Here is a 19,329-nt window from a genome sequence, read left to right as displayed (position 1 = left end):
TTGACTGCAACAGGTTTAGAAAGTCCCAAGGATGTTTTAGTGCTGGCAGCATGAGAACACCAGCATGTGTCACTCAGACTGACGTCCCCCAGGATTGTGCAGGTTTTTTCCTACGTTACAGAAAGTTGTGTAAGGAGGCCATCATCCTTTCCCCATAAGTAAAACACACGCATACCGCCACACCGCACACCCCTGCACCCCACACAGAAAGGCTCCTCTCCTGGTCTCTTTCAAAGGGTTTATTAGAATAAATATTTACATCTATTGCAAATGGTTAATAGGCAACAGGGGACAGAGTTCCCCTCCTACCCCTGAATGGAGGGATAGCAAGGGACTAAGTGCTCATCTCCTCCACCCTCCGTCTGCAAGCGCAGGGCAGCGGGAAGCAGAGACCCCCCCAGCAGTGGGCAGCCCAGGGACTCCCAGCCCGGGCAGGACGACAGCTCTTCCCCACAGTCCCTACGCTCCACACAGAGCCAGCAGGAGTTGCCCAGGCACTGCAGGCTCCTCCCCTCCATCAGGCCAAGCCTTGATTTCAGGCTAGGCCCCTCTGGTCAGGCTCCCAACCCCTCCGCACCATTCCGCAAACACTCAGAGTAGCTCAAGGGACTGAGAGGGAGCCTGCAGCAGAACCAAGCCGTTGGTATGGACAGGCAGCTACCCTCACTGATGGGCCCAAGGAATGCCCTCTTCCCCTCAGGCACAGCTCCAGCACGGCTGCCTGGAGAGGGCTGTTCTAGCCACGGTCTCTGGCAGGAGGTGGAGTCCTGGGGCAGAGGGCAGCACTTTGTGGGTTCAAGGCATGCTGGGTCCTGCCCCGTGCTGTCCTAAACCTGTAAGGTAGAGTGTGACGTACGACAGCAAAGAGGGGCTCAAGCTACCCTCCCCGCCAAGCCTGAATCCACCCAGCACAGATGGGGCCCCTCCTTTGAAAGGAGCAGCCAACACAGCCTCATTCCAGAGCACGCAAAAGAAATCCCCCCCAGCCATGGGGGATATGGATCTCCCTAGCTCCTGTCCCAGAAGAGGCAAAGACATTCATTCTGCCCAAGGAGCATGCAGAGATTCGGGGCAGAGGGCCTGGCTGGGAGCCTGAAACCCCCCAGACAGGTCTAGTTCCTGCCTCTCCTGGCAGCTGGGGCTGCCCCACCCCTCTGTAGGCGCATTCCCACCCCCAAACAGATGGTGGGCAGCAGGTGGTGGTTATGCCTTGGGTAAATGGCTGGCTCTGCTACCCTCCACTGCCCTAGAATCAGTGAGAAGCCACAGTGGGTGCTGGGAAAGGTTCCCAGATTGATGCCATGGCTGGGGTGGGGTTTTTAAATGGACTGCGGCAGACTATAAAGCAAACTGAGAAAAAAAACCATTTGTGTCCCTTCAGCCCTCACCGTCCAGGACAACCAAATAGCCCAGTGCCCTACAGGCCCCATAGGGGAGCATGCCCAATACCAGGCAGTTCCCAGGCTCAGCTGGCTCCACCAATTCTGGGCTGGAGTGTGGAGGGCAGTGGCTGTGTTCCTCTTACCAAGGGCTGCCTCTCACCCCTGTGCTGGAGGGAGACAGGAGAGCGCCCAGAGTCCACCTTTCTCTTGAGAGCAGCTCAGTCCCAGGGGGAGTCAGGCACACACGGTGTGGAAGGCTCCAGGCCTCTTGCAGGAGGGTGATGCTGCCCTGCAATGCCCAGATTTCTCCCAGCAGCAGTGGAGGTTCCTCCATTATGGCTTTTTTGAATGCAGGCAGAGGTTGGGGGTGATTTATTGAGAACTCCTTCACAAGTACATTCCGCCTGTATCTTGTATCCCGGAGAAATACCTCACCCCCCTTTCCCCATGAGCCAAGATATTGGCCTTAGGTGCTACTACCAGAGCTAGTGGGATGACTGCACAGGACACCAGGCAGATAGGCCGTGGCGGCCACTATGCCAGGAGACGTATCACACCATTATCAGAACCCAGGAGAAGATGACACTTTGTGGGCAACACAGCCAGGCTGGTCAGGGTGCCCCGGAAGTTCTCTGAGCTCAACTTGGTCGTGCTGGCCAATGACTCCAGCATGGAGTAGACGCCAATCTTGTTGGCCACGGTGCCGGTCACCACTTCACTGCCGTAGAGGTCAAAGGCATGGATGGGGTCGGAAGCAGATTTATACTGATGCAAAGGCTTCTGTTCCAGTTCCTTCCAGACAGTCAGGGAGTGATCAGAAGATGAGCTGATTAGCACACTGCCCTCTGCAGCCTGCAGGAGAGAACGTGCCAGTGAATCAGTGTTTCTGCGCTAAGAGCACCCCAGCCTGAGAGCCCAACTCTCCCCTCCCCAGATCACAGGAAGCGGACCCTGCAAACAGGAGTAGCACTGAGCTCCTCTCACCAGGGCACCTACAGCATCTTCTGCTGGCAAGAACTTGTCAGCCCGAGACACCCTCCCATCTCAGACTCCTGAGCGCAGTCTGGCAATTGGCACTCTCCCAAGGGACTATCGACAGCGTGCATCTCTGCCTCACCTGACAGCCCTCTCCCTGCACATTGGGGGCTTGCCCCTTCCTCTGTCATCCTGTTACTATTACAGAGCGGGCAGCACTGCCAGACTCTCTCCTCCGCAAGCCTAGGTCCACAAAGCACAACCCTGCTCAGGGATGCCGAGCTGAGGGCCCAGCTGAGACTGTGCAACACACTGCACTGAGGAGAGCAAAGGGCTGGGGCCGCTGCACTCTGGCTAGCAGTGCTGCGAGAGGGTAAACAACCCACGCAGGTGAACTTTGTTTAACCTGAACTGGGTCAAGGACACAAAAACTCCAGCGCTGCTCCCTCAGGGCAGGTAAATATGGACAAGAGTTACTTATTAGAATGAGGTCCTGAGCGGGGAGGGGCTGCTAGCCTCAGGGAGAGAGCAGCACCCTCCCTTCCTCCCCAGCTTGTGTGTCTGGCCTGCCCCTCACAATGCCCATGCCTGCTCATCAGCAAGGAGACCGGGGATCTGCTGGCTCAGACAGAACATGAGCTGGAAGAATCTAATGCACCAAAAGTCACTGGCAGTCCCTACGCAAAGCCCAGGCAAGGGGGCAACAGAGGTGGCCTTAAAATAAAAAAAAGTCAACCAAGAGTTTAAAAGACTTCTAAGGAGTGGGGGAAAGATGACAAATGGGCACATCTACTCACTGCCCTTTGAATGCTGCAGGAGCCACCGGCAGCAGGACACCCCACCTCAGCTCTGTTTTTCTGCTGCCGCAAGGCTCAGCAGGATCCGCACAGCAGGCCCCACACAGCCAACTTTCAGCCTTTAGCGCCGTCTGTGGTCCCCCACATGCAGGAGCAGCCCAAGCCCTATTCCAGCCTCTCACCTTTATCTGCAGGATATCTCCCTCATGGGCTGGCCACCCCCTCAAGATGAGCCCAGTCCTGGTGTCCAACAGCACAATGAATCCAGATGAGAAGCCAGCCATTACGCTGCGCCCATTGGGACTGACAGCCAAGCAGCGGATGAGCCCAGCGCTCACTCCACTGGCCAAGCGGAACTCGTGCTACAGGAGACAGAGGTACAGATAGGAGTAGCCCCAGTTACTGAGTGACAGGAGAGGAAGCAGGGAGGGCCTGGATGCCAGGCCTAGGTCACCAGCCTCACCTTGTGGGTACCCAATCATGCATGGACTGGGAGTAGCAATGACTGGCCTGGTAAGAACCTTGGAGGTAGGTGCAACTGGGGAACAGATCAGGGAGAGGGTGGCCCACAATGTCTAGAGATGGCAAAGACCCCGGTACCTGTAATCCTGGCTTCCTGTGGTCAATGAAGCGCAGCACAGAGTCTGCACTGGCCACAGAGATGCTGCTGTGGGGAGAGGGCATGGTGGTCACGGCGGTGATGGGAACTTTGCTGTCCAGTGCATCAAAGGTCCGGAGAAGTTTACCTTTGAAAAGAACAACAGGCTGAGTGCACCAGTGCAGCCTGCCTACCTCCCTGCAGCAGGGGAGGATCAGCAAAGCTGCCCCAATAGGCGTCACCGCTCAGGGCACCGTGGGCCATGGCTCCTGGAACCAAAGGCAATTCCAGTCCTTGTGTGCAACTCATCACACACTGCTGCAACGACACCCATGGTGTCAGGAGGGCGGGGAGGGAAAAGGAAGGGAACAGAGGACAGTCTCTACCAGGAAATCAGCTGGGACCAGCAACACAGGACACCTCTACTCCAGTCTCCTGCCTCTAGAGGCAGACTAGACTTGCTGCTTCAGAGCAAGGGACCCCCTCTGTCCTATAGGTAAGACTCTGCCAGGAGCAGGAGGAGAACGGAATCACTCTGTCTTACTCTGCAGAGAAGCCCCAGCCAGCTGTTCCTCCTGAAATCAAGAGGACAGGGCTGAGTTTCCTATAGGTGCAGATGTACAGATTTAGCCTGGTCCTTCTCAGTAAGCGTACAGCCTGCTGAGTACAGCTCAGCCTCTCACCATTGCCCCGGCTTCCCCTCTCTTCAAACACTGCATCAGCAGACGCCCCCTCACCTGTGAACTGGTCCCAGACATGGACAGTACCATCGCAGCTCACCACCTGCTGTGGGGCCTCCAGCTGGCTCACGTAGAAGACAGATTTCTTGTGCTGAGTGTACGTGAGCCGTGACTCCGTCTCACTGGTGCCATCCCCACAGTTGTAGAGGGGCCAGAGACGGACAGTTTTATCTTTGCTGCCACTCAGGAAGAAGTCCTCACAGCTGAATGGTGCCACACACTTGATGGCCCCTGTGTGCCCCAAGAAGCTCTGCAGTTTGATCTGGTGGAAGTGGAAGCAGGGATCGTGCTGGCTCACTCCGATCTCGTACTGCCAGTAAGCCAGCCAGTTCCCACAGAGCATGTGGGCACTGCGGGGCAGATCCTGCTTCAGGACATTCTCCTCGCTGGCAGAACTGGGGCAAAAGCCATCAGCTCTGGGGCTGAAGCAGAGCGGGCCAGAACCCTTGTGCTGTGTGTCCGCAGGGACTTGAATGCGGTTTCCCACCAGCACACTCCCAAAGGTGCCCGAGTGACTGTCTTCATGGTGACTGGAACTGGGCTCGTTGCCTCGGGCATCCTGGTCCAAGCAGGCTGTGCTCGGTGCTGGCTCCGGACTGACCAGAGGCAAGCTCTTTGGATTCACGCTCTCCAGGTACAAGTTGGCCAGGCTCCCGACCAGCAAGTGGTTAGGGACAATCGTCCGGATAACATCACCTGAAAGTACAGAGCACAGCTCTGGAAGAAGGAACCTCTCCCCGGCCTCCCCATCTCCCTCAGCAATAGCACAAGGCTCGCAGAGCATCCAGTATTCTGCTGGCCCAAGGCCCCTCCAGATACCGTCACCTACATGTCCTTCCTGGTCAGAGGGGCAGGGAGATCTTCCGTCCCCTGCAGGCAGGGCAAGGCCCATATGATGTCCTGAGGGTTTATTCCTGTCCGTCAATGCTGCATTATGGTTCAAGGCTCATGCACAGAGCAGTTGCTGCACTTGGACCCTAGGCCAGGCATATAATCACAGAGTGCAGGGCAAGGACTGTTAGCACAAGGCCCCAGCCGCGAAGAGAAGGTAGCTGAAGCATACCTAGCAGGCAAGAGAAGGGGACATAGGTGGTGTAGGCCATCTCTGGGCTGAAAACCTTCTGTAACTCTGCCAGCACGGCTGGGTCCAGGCGCAGCACTCTCCCATCTGAGAAGGACACCTCCAGCTCAGACGTCTCACCAGGGCTCAATGACTTTGAAGACAGACCCTGGACAAGAGAAGACAGATGATTTCTAGTGAGACCGGCCCCTCATGCGTTCCCTGGGCACCACGAGCTGCAACGTCCATGTGCCCACAGCCCCACGGGGAAGAGGGAGACAGATGCCACTGATGGTCACTAACCTGCTCCTGCAGTTCCTGCACTAGTGAGAAAGCCCCAAAGAAGGTTCCTACGGTGCCACTCAAGTGCTGATGCACCATCTCCTGCCCAATCCGCAGACAGATCAAGGCAATTAAACCGATGGTCTTAACACACAGGGCAGCGCGGGCCTGGGCACCACTAGGGAACCTGAAGAGGACACATCAGTCACCACCCCACCCCGCAGACCAACAGTGTGCACCCACGTAGGGTTCTTGCCCTACAGGAGCACAGAGGAGAGACAGCACTGTCAGAGAGCTCCAGAGACATGAACTCTGTGTCATGCCGAGTCCTGGCACGAGGAGAGCCCACCGGGGGGGATGGGGCAGAATGGCAGCGTGAGCCCCCATAGTCCTGAACCCACCCCCGCCCAGGGGAGCTTTATCCCAACCCGCTAGATTGCTCATGATGTTTTATGCACACCAGGCAGAGGAAATGCTAGGGTTTGGTGGGTGCTGATTGGTCCCTGGGCGTGATGGCTCTCTACACGCACCCAATGGCAGGCGAGGTCAGGAAGCCCAGTACTGGGAGCAGGACCTCCTGGCTGATCTTGGGGAGAATATCCATCAGGGTGGTATCTGAAAGGCACACGATTATCTTCTGGGTCAGAGTCACAGCTGCCAGCAGCCCAGCCTCCTTCCTGCTGTTTAGTCGGCCAGAGCCAACCCCACTGCTAGAGGCAACCTGGAGGGCAGAAAGAAGAGTCAAGCAGTCATAAGCTCTCTCCATTACCACCTCCCATTCCATGGTTACCTGCCTCCCTGCACAGGTCAGACAAGCCACATTCTGGAGCAGTTCCCAAGGAATTCATGCTTGCACCTCTCATGGCCTCCAGAGGAGCTTCCAACCATTGCTCAAGCACCGAGCCCCACCAGGGACCAACAGACTGCAGGGGAGAGGCTGAGCCCAAAGCCCTCACCTGCTGGAAAGACCCAGAAGCCAGGAGGAGGGAGAGTGATGAGAACAAAGCACTTCAATTCCATGGCACAGACAGTGTTTGCCTGCAGGACACACTAAGGCCTGGAGTCTGAGTGGGGGAAGAGAAACGGAGCACACAGGCCTCACCACCACCAGGCCATGCCAGGACGCTAGCAGAGCATCCTGGGAACCGGACTCCTGGGCCAGTGACATTCAAATGATACATTCTGAGGGGCCAGCCCAGCACGCTTCAGAGCTGGAAGAGCAGCGTAGGCCCAGAACCTCAAAGGTCAGGCTTGGAACATACGTGACCATTTTCCCTGCCTTAAGAGCACTGGCTACAGCAGAGCTCTGGCCACAGTTAGCATTATTAAAGAGCTTTTCAGTGTAACACCAAAGGCATCCTTTCTAGATTATCCGCCCTACAAACCCATGCTCTTACCCAAGACGCAGGGCAGAGAGCTGTTTGCACTGAAAATGGGAACAATTCTCGGTGGCAGCTTACGATCACAAGCTACGTTTCTTCCCATCTTTTAACCCAATACAGCACAGTCTTGCACAAACCCTTCTGCCAAGCCCCTGCAGGAGCAGTTGGTGTGCCCCCTAGTTTCACCTCTCCGACATCAGGTTGCCAAACACTGTTCCGCAACAATAAGGCAGCACATGGTGTGCCCCCCCACACACACGCGCACACACTCTCTCTCTCTCTCTCTCTATTTGGAGTAAAACAAGAGGCCAAAGCAAATCAGCTGCTAACATAACTCTAGCTGCTGACTTCAGACATTGAGAATCCCCTCCAGGGCAAATGGATCACAGAGAGCTGGTAGGGAAAGAGGCTTAACTCAGTGACTCCCAGGCTCCTGTGCTGACCACCTGCATGATAAAGCTGCTTGAAAGTTTCCACAAAGTTTTTATTGAAAAATGGCATTTTTTCAAAAACAAAATTTTTCCACAGAAATCTGACCAGCATTGCCAAAGGGTTCCATGAACTGTTGTGCCATTCCCCACCCACAATTTTTAATCAAAAAATGCTAAGGAAATGGTTACTGAAATTCGTCATGTAGCAAGAGTCTGTAAGTAGAAAAGTAACAACTATTTAAGAGAATAAAAATGGATCTGTTTTGTACACCTCAAAACAAAATCAAGGTTGATTTTTTTTTTAAACAGGGTTCCATTTTTTGATCACCTCTACTGCACACTTTGCCAAATAATCAACAGGAGCAACTAAGAATTTCAAACCAAGAAGCCCGTAAATCTTGCTAATGTTTCAGTATGGAATTGAGAGGCAGATGCCTTCAATCCCTCCTGGGCCTGTCCCATATCTATATAGTGCAGAACTCTTACACCAAGAGCTCCTGGAGACCGAGGGTTTCCAAACAGGAAATCCCTCCACTGCACCCATGGGCAGAAAGTGGGAACTCACTCCTGGAATTGGCAGTTCCTGCTCTGGCTGCATCAGCCAAGTGCTCTCCCTGCCAACTCCCAGCCAAGCAGCAGCCCAGCAGGACATTGCTCGGCTTACGATGCCCAGGATTAACCACAGCTAATGCGTGTGCTCTGGAGACTAGCAGCTCCCTCAGCAGCCTGTGCTGTATCATCCCTCCTGCGTGCCTGCAGCTCAACATTTGATGCATCTCTCGCTCCATCACATGCGTGAACAGCTACAAGTAAAGGAGAAAGAAGGGACACTAACCAGGTAGCTGATGTAGGGCAGGTACTGATAAGTCAGAACAGGCTCTCCATACAGGTATGCCATATACATGAGACAGGCCAGGACCGGCTTGGACACCTGGTCCCCCAGCACTGGTCGCTTCTGGTAGATGTTTCCCGCATTCAGAGGACTGTGTTCCTCATTGCTTGGTACAAACTGCTGTCTGGTAGGACCTGCCAGAGAGACAGCTCAGTGAGCTGAGACACGCTGTGCTGAATCGCAAAGGGCACATTCATCCCAAGACTCACATGGGGCCTGTCCACCCCCCAGCCAGTCATGCGCGCCATGCAGTTAGGTCTGCACCCCTTCTCGGGGAGGGCAGCATTCACAGCAGACTGCTTTAGGACACAGTCAGAGGAGCAGCCCTTCAAAGGGCCTCTAAAGCTGGTGGAGTGACATTACCGATATAGCAGGATGTGAGGAGACGGAGCAGGTTCCTTGCAATGTAACGGGATGTCACAGTAGGGCCCAGTTTGGCCGAGAGCCACCTCACCATCTTACAGGCTGTGTCTGCAAAACAAGAGCACAGAGTAGGAGAAGGAGCAATACTCTACCACTCTGTAAGCTTCCCAGACCCTGCCCATGGGATACTGAGAGCCTCAGTCCTCACCAGAGCTCCCCACATAGCGGACTCCTGACCCGCAGCATCGCCTGGGCTTCTGTCAAGCACCCTGCCAGCTGCATCAGCCAAGCGGCAACATCAGGACTCCATCTTCCACCCTATTAAAGTGTCCATTTGATAGATTCAGATTTGCTCTGATCCCCTTCCTGGAGAATTCAGGAGCATGTCCAGAGCTGGTTCCAGCTCCTCTTGCATGGGACTGGCTTCCCATCTCCCTCTCCCATTGCTGCACCAGTCACTCACCACCGCGGACAGACGGACATCTAAGTGCAGCTCTTACCCAGGAGAATTGTCTGCTCTTTATCTTCAGAGGGGTCATGCAGCTCCTGCTCGTCCCCCTCCTCTGGCTCACTGTGGTCATCAGCCAGGGCAGCATCCATGGAAGGACCAGTGCCCACTGACAGGGTAAGCTCTGTAGCAACTGTGGCCTCCTCCTCCTCCTCCACCTCCTCTTCTTCCTCCTCAGAGTCTTCACTCTGCTTCAGGTCCTGACTGCTGTCCACAGACTTCAAGCTACTCTTGTCCTTCTGGGAATCCCCATCTGCAGGTCTGTCCTCTCCCAACGACACTTCACTGGCGCTGCTTTTGTCACTCAGCCGCCCCAGGCTAAGCAGCTCCTGCTCCTGAGACTGCAGGGACTCGCTGACATAGAGGCCACTCTGGAAGTCCTCGTTCTCTGGCAGATAGACCTGGTCGTGGAAGCTGACTCCAGATGTGTAATCCAAAAGGTCAAGTGCCGGGGAACCATGATCCACATCCATTTTGATCTCTTCCCCAAATGCACAGGAAACTGGGCTGCCTCCTCCACTCTCCTCATCTTCTGCCATTCCCAGAAGGGACTTACTTTCTTCCCGGGAGCTCTCAACGCCAACAAGGATCTGCAGGATGTGAGCCAGCAGATTAGAGAGGAAGGACTGCAGCCCCAGACGCACCATTAACTGGGCCACAAAGCAGTCTGTGTACAAGTAAAACCGGCCATGGAGGCAGCAGGGATTCTCATATGCACCAATCAGGGGCTTGAGCAGGTACTTGTTTGCATTCTTGGGGCCCAAAGCTTTTGCTATGGGTTCAAACAGGTACCAGGCTGTATAGACTGCAGTGTTCTCCTCCGACATCAGAGATAAAATGAAGGGCAGCAGGATCTCCAAGCCTTCAGGAGTGATTTCACAGAGGATCCCCTCCAGCTGCTGCCACAGCTGGAAAACAAGCTCACGGCCCTGACTCTCATCCTCCACTTTCTTTGACTGGTAGGTGAAAATGAATTTGTGCAGAGATGGGAAATATGGAGGGAAGGGAACAACTGAGCTGAAAGGACTAAGGAACTGCAAGGGGCTGGGTGGCGGAAGACCCTGGGAAACAGGTTTGTACTCAAAAAGCTGGACTCTGTTCTTGGCCACTTTGTTCTTTAAAAGTCTCCCCTGAGGCATGTTCAGCTGCAGCAAAGTATCCAGCATGTGCTGGAGCGGGGCTGGGATCTCCTTCGGGTGATACTGGCAAAGATTCCGAATGGTCAGGAACCGCTCCAGCAGGGAGGCATCTGGCTTCAGGGTGCGAACCCTCGGCGCAAACACAATCTCAGCTATCAGAACTCCCAGGGCCTGCATGTCTCTCTGGAAAAGATCTGAGAGGCGCAGCGGCGGCTCCACCCGTGGCTTCTCCATCAGCTCCATCTCACTGTTTAAGCCTTTAACCAAGAAGTTATCCAGTTTTTCCAGCTCTTCCAGGGCCTGGACAGGATTAAAACCCTCAGGAAGTGTAATCTTCATCTTGTCCCTTTCAGCGTGATCCACAACACCAGGCTTACTCCTTCGATTAGGCCGGACATTTGAGGTTTTGCCTTCTGTAGGATAGGCAGGGAGGTTGGAGGGCTGAGCTGAAGGCATGCAGGGACAGGGCTGGTCGGCGGCTCTGCCAGCTGCAGGAATGGAATCCAGAGCTTCAGTGCCTTGCTCCAAGTCATCCTCACCACTGATGGATTTGTCACCAGACCAGCTCGTTTCACAAGGAGTGGCTTCCAAGACCAGCCCATTGACCCCATCACCCATCTGACCCTGGACATCCTCTAGGACTATTGTCTCTCTGGCATGCTGGATGAGAGGTCGAGCAATGACTGGCGCTTCAGCGGGTATGTATGCAAGTCCCACCATGCGTCTGGGATGTGGCTGGTCAAAGAGCTGCACCACTCCATAGCTGGTCAGATGGGTATGGTTGTCCACCAGATGGAGGCAGACATTTTTCTCCTTGACAGCATCCTTCCCCAGCAGCTTGTAGCCAAAAGTGAGGTCAATCCAGTGGTGGAGATCCTGAGAGACTTCCCTGCTCTCCAGCAGCATGCGATGGACTTCAATGAACTCCTCACAGGAGCTGCACCAGGATGGCACATCCAGGTCAGGCATGTCAGAATGAATGGATTTAAAGATGGTGGGGTCTGTGTAGAACTCGGGGATACACTCATCTGGAGTCCAGCTCTGCATGCGCTCCATGCTAGCTGGATATTCATTTGGCTCCCACTGCGATCTCACATGACAACAGAGCACAGCCTTGGGTGTCCTCCGGGCAGTGTAGACGTAGTAGGTGATGTCCGAGAGCACGTCGGAGATATGGTGGGGCACATGGAGCTGTTCTCCACTTGATCCTCCAGCTGCAAATGCCTGCTTGGTCATCTCGTAGGTGAAGTCCAACTGCTTGTCTCCTTTATTGAGGCGGAACTTGGATTTTCTTAGGTCTCTAAACTTGCCATTTTTGGTGGTGAAATCCACCACCCAGGGGAGAACCGGGTGGTAGTTGGGGTCTCCCATTCTCCGTCCAGACAGGCGGTTCAGTTGCATAAGGTAGTGGAAGTTACTGACTCGCCCATGCACCCAATCCAGCACAAGGCCCCTGAGCTCCTCCTGGCAAGCTGTGCACCTAGCCTCCTTCCCAGTCCATTCCACAGCCCTGCTTTTCTCAGCCCTTTGTTCTTCTTCAGCTCTCAGATCCCTCTCTTCCTCCTTTGGTTTCTCATACTCACGGAGGTTAATTCTGAGCCTGCTGCACAGCTTCTCATCAACTGCCACATCGCGAAGGGAGAAGGGGCCACATGCCAACCCTGCTTGGTGACAGGCCCTCATAGCCTGCAGGACATGGAAGAGGATGAAAAGGACCTTGGCATGGCTGTTGGTGAGCTTCGCAGGGCTGAAGGTCACAATGTCATGCAAGCAATACTGCACATACGGGTAGATGATGTACAGCATGTTAGCTGACTCCAGAAGAGCTTCTGCTCGGAGGATGTTTGGGCAGGAGGACGTCCCCTTTGTGGCTATAGAACCTTCTTTGGCAGGAGAGGCATATTGGACACTCCTACCCACCTGGAGAAAAGGGCAGCCGTAGATCTTCTGAAGAGCCACTCTGAGCATGTCCAGGGCCTGCATCGTGGGCGGCATGTGAGCATGACAGGACGGCTGCACATACAGGCGGTGAGCTCTGTGCCACAAGTTTCTATAATTCTGGGAGGCAACGTTCTGCATGAACCCATGGAGTGTTTCCACGCCCCCGTTCCGATCGTCCTGCGCACTGTGGTATAGAGTCAGCGGATAAGCCAGCCTCTCTTTCCTCAGACCATGGATTTCCACTCTCGTCCAGCCAACAGGCAGCTTCTGCACAGAGTGCTGAAGGAAAGTCCTCACCTCCACCTCGCTCAGCCCCTCGGGCCGGGGGCACAGGCTGGGCAGCACCCTGCGCTCCTTCAGGCTCACTAGCCACTTCACTGGGACAAAGGCAATGAGATGGGTCCCCTCAGCAGCAGCAGCGAGCTGCCTGTGGTCAATATTCAGGTCTTTTTCCGCTCTCCTGAGGAGACACTCCATGGTGGTCTGGCACCGGTGCGTTCCGCAGCTCAGCTGTCTGTGTGGGAAACAGACACACTTTAAATGAGACAGGCAGCTTGGGGGCTGCGATTCCACCCATGCGCATGGGGCTCGAGGACTCTCCTCAGCCATAGGGTATCTGCGCTCCTCCCAGCCCAGGCAGACAGACCCACGCTAAGGGCTGGGGCTAGGACTGCTGGAAACAGAGAGTCCAGAGGCCCCGCGTTCTGGTGGCTAGTCCAGCCTCCGCCTTTAGCCACTAGTTCAAGCCTTGCTAGTGTGGGTCTGTCTTCCCCGGGCTGGGAAGCTCAGTCCCCCCCGCAGTGTGGACAGACCTAGGGCTCAAGACTCGCTCCTGAACGGGGGTCGCCTGAGGCCAGTGCCTTACTGCTCTGCCATGCGCCACAGGGCTGGCCAGGCCGCGCTCAGGAGAGCGGTGGCAGCAGCATTAAATCTGGGCAAGAGCAGCACATGGGGCCCCCCCCGAGCCGGGGCGCGGCCGCGCCCCCCCCGAGCCGGGAGGCCGCCCCCCCCCCCAGAGCCGGGGCGCCGCCGGGAGGCCGCCCCCCCCCCCGAGCCGGGAGGCCGCCCCCCCCCCCAGAGCCGGGGCGCCGCCGGGAGGCCGCCCCCCCCCCCGAGCCGGGAGGCCGCCCCCCCCCCCGAGCCGGGAGGCCGCCCCCCCCCCCAGAGCCGGGGCGCCGCCGGGAGGCCGCCGCCCCCCCCCCCAGAGCCGGGAGGCCGCCCCCCCCCCCAGAGCCGGGGCGCCGCCGGGAGGCCGCCCCCCCCCCCGAGCCGGGAGGCCGCCGGGCGGGGAGCTTTCAATGGAGCTCGCCCGACCCCTGGAGCCGGGCCAGCCCCGCGCCCCCCGCTGCGGGCGGAGCCGGGCCGGGCCCCGGGAAGGGGGACGCGCTCCTCCCACGGGGGACTGCGGCGGGGCGAGGGGGAGCCGAGCCGGGCCGGGCCGGGCCCCGCAGCGGCCCCGTCTCCGCCCCCGGCCCGGGCCGGCCCGTACCTGCGGCCGCGGCGCGGGGCTCCCCGGGCGGGCGCCGGCCCGAGCCCTTAGCCCCGGCGGGCGGGGGCGGCCCGGGCCCCGGCCATGTTGGATCAGCTGATGCCGGTCACGTGCGGCGCTTCCCCGGGAAACAAACTCCACGTGGGGAGGCGCCGGGCGCGGCCCTGGCGGGGTCTGAGCCGGGCCTGGAGGAGCCCCGGGGCGGGGGCCGAGGCCGGGCCCCAGCGCGCAGCTCCCTCCGCCCGCAGCTCCCTCCGGCCCGGGCCCCGGCGCGCAGCTCCCTCCGCCCGCAGCTCCCTCCGGCCCGGGCCCCGGCGCGCAGCTCCCTCCGCCCGCAGCTCCCTCCGGCCCGGGCCCCGGCGCGCAGCTCCGTCCGCCCGCAGCTCCCTCCGGCCCGGGCCCCGGCGCGCAGCTCCCTCCGCCCGCAGCTCCCTCCGGCCCGGGCCCCGGCGCGCAGCTCCCTCCGGCCCGGGCCCCGGCGCGCAGCTCCCTCCGGCCCGGGCCCCGGCGCGCAGCTCCCTCCGGCCCGGGCGGTGCCTGGGTCCCGCGGCTGCTGGGGGGGCAGGTTCTCGCGGCTGGTCCTGCCCCCCCGGCCCCTGCTCCCGCCTGAGCGGAGCCCCATTTCTAGCATGGGAGGGACGGGAGGTCGCGGGCGCTGTGACGCTGGTACCAGGCCTTTCCCTTCAGCCGTGAGCTCCCCGGGGGCTCTCGGCCCCTGCGCCCACCTCCCGTCAGCTGGCCCACGGGGTGCCCAGGGGCGCAGCCCCCAGGAGCGGATGTTCCCGTAGTTCCCCCCGTGACCCCACCCAGCCGGGTGCTCTGCAACATCCTGGTCTCCACAGTTATGCTGGAGAAGGACAGCCCTTCCCCAAAAGAGGGCTAGCCAGCTTAAAACTCAGCGGATGGCCTACCTGGGGCCCACTGCCCCTGCACGGGCAACCAAGTGGCAGATTAAATTTAATGTTGATAAATGCAAAGTAATGCACATTGGAAAACATCATCCCAACTCTACATATACAGTGATGGGGTCTAAATTAGCGGTTACCACTCAAGAAAGATCTTGGCGTCATCGTGGATAGTTCTCTGAAAACATCCACGCAATGTGCAGCCGCTGTCCAAACGAACAGAATGTTGGGAATCATCAAGGAAGATTCAGAAAATATCATACTGCCTCCATATAAATCCATGGTACGCCCACACCTTGAATACTGTGTGCGGATGTGGTCGCCCCATCTCAAAAAAGATATATTGGAATTGAAAAAGGTTCAGAAAAGGGCAACAAAAATTATTAGGGGTATAGAACGGCTGCCATATGAGGAGAGATTAAGAAGACTGGGACTTTTCAGCTTGGAAAAGAGGTGACTAAGGGGGGATATGATGGAGGTCTATAAAATCTTGAGTGGTATAGAGAAAGTAAATAAGAAAGTGTTATTTACTCCATCTCATAACACAAGAACAAGGGGCCACCAAATGAAATTAATAGGTAGCAGGTTTAAAACAAACACAAGAAAGTATTTTTTCAAGCAACGCACTGTCAGCTTCTGGAACTCCTTGCCAATACTATAACAAGGTTCAAAAGGGAGCTAGATAGATTCATGGAAGATAGGTCCATCAATGGCTATTAGCTAGGATGGGCAGGAGTGGTGTCCCTAGCCTCTGTCTACCAGAAGCTGGGGTTGGGTGACAGGGCATGAATCACTTTATGATAACCTGTCTGTTCATTCCCATTGGGGCACCTGTCATTGGCCACTGTCAGAGAACAGGATACTGCGCTTGATGGACCTTTGGTATGAGCAAGTATGGATGTTCTTATGGCATCCTCCAGCTTCTGAGGCCATCACCATAGGGCTGCTGGATAGGTCCCCACGGTAATTCCCTGCATGTCTGGCCTTCGTCACCTTGGACAGAATCTTTTTATTCCCCAGCCTGGCCTGGGAAAGAGAGAGAAGCCGCAGCAAGGACAGATATTAGGATGATGCTGTACAGAGAGACGCTGCTGTGCAGATTGGTGCTCTAGTGCAGGGCCCATGGGGTTGCGTGGCTGAGAGCCACACAGGGCCGGAAGTGGTCAAGTCACTACAGAAACGAAAGCAACACAGAACTACATGGCCCGCTCCTCCATCCACAGCAAGGAAGTGGGGAGGTGAGATGGTGCGGTGTGATCAGGGTAAACAGCCAGACAGCGCCCACGCAGCTCAGCCTGGTGCTGCTGACTTGCAACCTGGCCTTGCAGTTTCAGTCCTGAGCTCTCTGTGCACCTCAATAGTAATTTTCAGCCTGGGACATCTAGCACATGCCTTTCTCCCCCCACCCAAATAAAGGCTACTGACCCATTCGTATGCTCCATATTCTGTCCTTTCCCTAGACCCTCCCCACTACAGGGTTTTCTAAACTTTTAATTTGGGGGCAAATTAATGCCAGCTGGACACTGAGCACGGCCAGGAAGGAATCCCATCTGGCTCTTAGCACTTCCAGACCCTCTGATGAAAGGCAGAGGGGTTTTTATTAGTTTCACCTGTTGGAAGGTTTAGCCCATGGCAGACAGACTGATGCACAGTCATTTGCACATGCAGTGCAGAGCAGTGTGACACACTCCTACAGCCGCAGTGCCATGCTTTCAGCTAGGCTGCTTGTGTGTGGCACAGTCATGTGCACAGAGCCCTTTTCACAAACAGAGTCAGTTCCATAGAAAAGCAATGGCTTATTTTCTCTCACCTGAATTAGGGACTTTAGGAATCCTGTGAGCTGACTGTGGGACCTGGGATAGAGGCACACAAAGTGGAGTGGCAGCTGCGCTGGGGTCTGCCTCGTGGCCCAGAGAAAGAAACAGAGGAAGAGAGAAAGCAGAAGTTGGGAGCAACAGTGTCACGAATCCACTCCCTGCGCCACCAGCACATCCTGTGAGCTCCTTGTTCAGGGTCCTGCAACCATCACAGCTTCCCATTCGCTTGCTCACGCCAGCTTTCATGGGTAAGTGGGTTTTTGTTTCAGTGCAAGGAAAGAGTCCAGGGTAAACAGGCAGCATCCATTAGCCCAGATGGCTCCCAGAGGAGGCAGGGCCCTCTGTGGGGGAGTGTCAGACACTGCATGATGTGGATTACTTTTAATAAGGAGACTTTTCATTTGTGAAGGGCTAAGTTCCTGGTGCTGAGCCTGCAGCCCTGTCTGTGTCCTTCAGTTCCAGTCACGCCTCCTTTCCCAGGCCTGGGGGTTTGGGATGCGATTTTCCTTTCCTTGCCCCGCAGCCTCCTAGTGGTACCTGCTCAGCTGCTTTTGGTGCTGTGGCTACAAGTTCCTGCTCTGGCCGCACCTGTTCTCACCAATGTTGATTCAGGGACTTGTGCAACTTCTGCTGAGTAATTATTTGTGGGGATGAAACAGCCCTCAAGGCAGCAGGAAGGTCAGTGAAGAAACAAGGGATAAAACAGGCTGTAAATCACCTGGTGCATCATTCAGGGGAAGCCCATGTACTGATAGAGACCCCCCCAGGGCAATTGGCATCTTCAGGAAGAGGTGTGGGATGGCCTGCCCTTTGGGCATCGGTCCGCCTTATATGGTGGCCAGTGCAGGATGCACTGGAGAAGACCTAATGCACCTGCAGTGCTGTCCCTTAGGGACACATTTCTGCCTGACCCCTTCCTGTGATCAGTTTATGACCTGGAACAAGAGATCAATAGTTCTTGGTTGTTGTATCCCTGCTAGCATCACTGCAGATGCTGTTCATTCATGTTCCATACAAAACAATGTTAAGGGAGCATTAAGCACTCCTGGATCAGAAAAGGCCAATGACCCACATGCACCCTTAACCCAGTCTTGGGTGTGCCTGCTTTACTGCACTCACACTCACACACTGTTTCTCACACCAAACCGAGACTAATCTGTGAGCGCTACCAAAGCCATCTCTGGGCTGTGGCCTGGCCTGGATCCTGACTGGGAGGCCTCCAAGACATGGGTGATTGGTAAGATCTTTGGAGTAAGGTCTTTGCCTTGTGGGTAAAGGGGTTTGGAGCCAGGGCTTTATCCCTGGGAGCCAGCCTACGTTTGCTTTTTGGCTGGACTATCACATGCATTGGAGGTGTGTCCGGATGGGTTTCCCTGTGGAATGTCAGCAGGGGTTATGTGTGTGTGAGAGGCACCCAAATGCCCTGGAGGATGGTGGGGTTAGACACTGCTTCTTGCTGCTCTGGTGCCCTGTCCCCCGACTAGACTTGTCTGGTCTCAGCACAGCTACAGGCAGGACTGGTCTGAGATCTAGACAAGGCAGTCAGGGTTCCTTAGCCAGCATAGCTCAGATGGCCAAGATCTGGCAGTTGTTGCTGGAGAAACAGACCATTCTCCTGGCTTCCATGTGGCCCAGCTCTGCAGAGAGCCCATGTTGCTGCTGCAAGGAATGGCAGTGGGGCTTGTGCCACCAGCAGTCTAGTCATCAGCTGTCATGCTTCCTGTGTCGTGGTTTGTGAGTGCTAAGGGGTGAGCTGCATGGTGGGTGTGGCTGGCCGTGCTCCCAGGGGGAGGTGTGCTCCACCTCTGCACAGTGCTGCTGAGGTGGGAAGCTGTTCTCTGTGAGTACAGCTGGGGATTTCAGCCGCTCCGCTGAGCGGGCTGGAAAGCACTGCCCAGTTAACTCTCCTGCTTCTTGCCCATGCATCTGCCCTGGACGTCCAACCCTGGGTTGGAGCATTTGAAATGCTGCTTCTGAGGGCCAGAGTCTGAGAATAAGGGACGGGAAATGTTAACTCCTTTTCTCTTCTGTATTTGCTCATGAGCTGCTGAACCTGCTGTTGAGAGTAGCCATTGCCCTTTGCTTTGGGTGTCCTGGGCTCTGTCTTCCCCAGGTTTCCCTTTTGCTTTGCCCGCTCTCCTAGGACTGGGGTTGTTCTCACTCCTGTGCCCGGAGGGGGTAGGTGCAGAGTGCTGAGATGCTGCCTGCCCCAGCAGCCAAGTGAAGCCTTTCTCCCCACAGCATCCCTCACACACACCCCATCCCCAAGTCCCCCCCCTCACCCAAAGGGTTAGTCTTTAATGGACAATCTCTGGTCTCTGTGGTTCTCTCTCTCTGCGTCTGGGACCTACACGGAAACTGCTGCAGCTCCTCCTCCAGGCTGCTGCTTCACGCGCCCCAGCCACCCCCACCCTCTCTCACTACCAAAGCAGAAGATTGAAGTTTGCCATGCTAGAAACCTGTCCTCTCTGGAGGGAAGTCTGCTGAGGGGTCTGGATAGTGCAGCCCCCTGGGCTCAGCTCCTTCCTCTCCCTAGGGCTGTGTGTGATTCAGCCCCCCAGAGCCCATAGAGGAGCAGGGACCTGTGATCCAAGAAGGCTCTGTCCTGGCCATGCTGCCATGGGTGGG

General features: G+C 56.4%; 2 protein-coding genes across 9 annotated transcripts in view; one reads left to right on the top strand and one right to left on the bottom strand.

The window, feature by feature from the left end:
* LOC140899881 (protein ABHD15-like) overlaps positions 1–19,329 on the top strand; it is a 49,738-nt gene that overhangs the window by 24,615 nt on the left and 5,794 nt on the right. Inside the window, 1 exon segment of the mRNA XM_073316122.2 lies at positions 16,704–19,328. Coding sequence (XP_073172223.1) covers positions 19,313–19,328 — 16 coding nt within the window. The 5' untranslated portion in view covers positions 16,704–19,312.
* WDR81 (WD repeat domain 81) lies at positions 225–16,829 on the bottom strand. Of its 8 annotated transcripts, none has more exons than XM_073316101.2 (11): positions 16,695–16,829; positions 9,403–13,004; positions 8,903–9,010; positions 8,483–8,673; positions 6,365–6,555; positions 5,856–6,021; positions 5,556–5,721; positions 4,490–5,188; positions 3,755–3,900; positions 3,337–3,516; positions 225–2,234 (listed from the first exon to the last, which is right to left on the bottom strand). In XM_073316101.2, exons 2-11 carry the CDS (start codon positions 12,965–12,967, stop codon positions 1,917–1,919), a joined length of 5,730 nt encoding a protein of 1,909 aa, XP_073172202.1. In that variant the 5' UTR covers positions 12,968–13,004; positions 16,695–16,829; the 3' UTR covers positions 225–1,916. The 8 variants fall into 8 exon arrangements, with proteins under 8 accessions (XP_073172202.1, XP_073172203.1, XP_073172200.1 ...); XM_073316102.2 differs by lacking the exon at positions 16,695–16,829 and adding an exon at positions 14,705–14,743; XM_073316099.2 differs by lacking the exon at positions 16,695–16,829 and adding an exon at positions 13,980–14,654.

The sequence above is a fragment of the Lepidochelys kempii genome, chromosome 17, assembly GCF_965140285.1.
Source record: "Lepidochelys kempii isolate rLepKem1 chromosome 17, rLepKem1.hap1, whole genome shotgun sequence".
NCBI lineage: Eukaryota > Metazoa > Chordata > Testudines > Cheloniidae > Lepidochelys > Lepidochelys kempii.
Note: the sequence above shows the minus strand (reverse complement) of the source record. Positions and strands in the feature narration are given on the sequence as shown.

What these genes read in the sequence shown, in the direction of transcription:
- WDR81 (XM_073316098.2), bottom strand. Translation starts at nt 13,099, where the DNA reads ATGGCTGAGGAGAGTCCTCGAGCCCCATGCGCATGGGTGGAATCGCAG. An exon ending in CTGACCTCGCCTGCCATTGG is followed by an intron (nt 6,022 to 6,364) that starts GTGCGTGTAGAG and finishes TGTCCTCTTCAG; the next exon opens with GTTCCCTAGTGGTGCCCAGG. An exon ending in ACAGGAAGCCAGGATTACAG is followed by an intron (nt 3,517 to 3,754) that starts GTACCGGGGTCT and finishes TGTCTCCTGTAG; the next exon opens with CACGAGTTCCGCTTGGCCAG.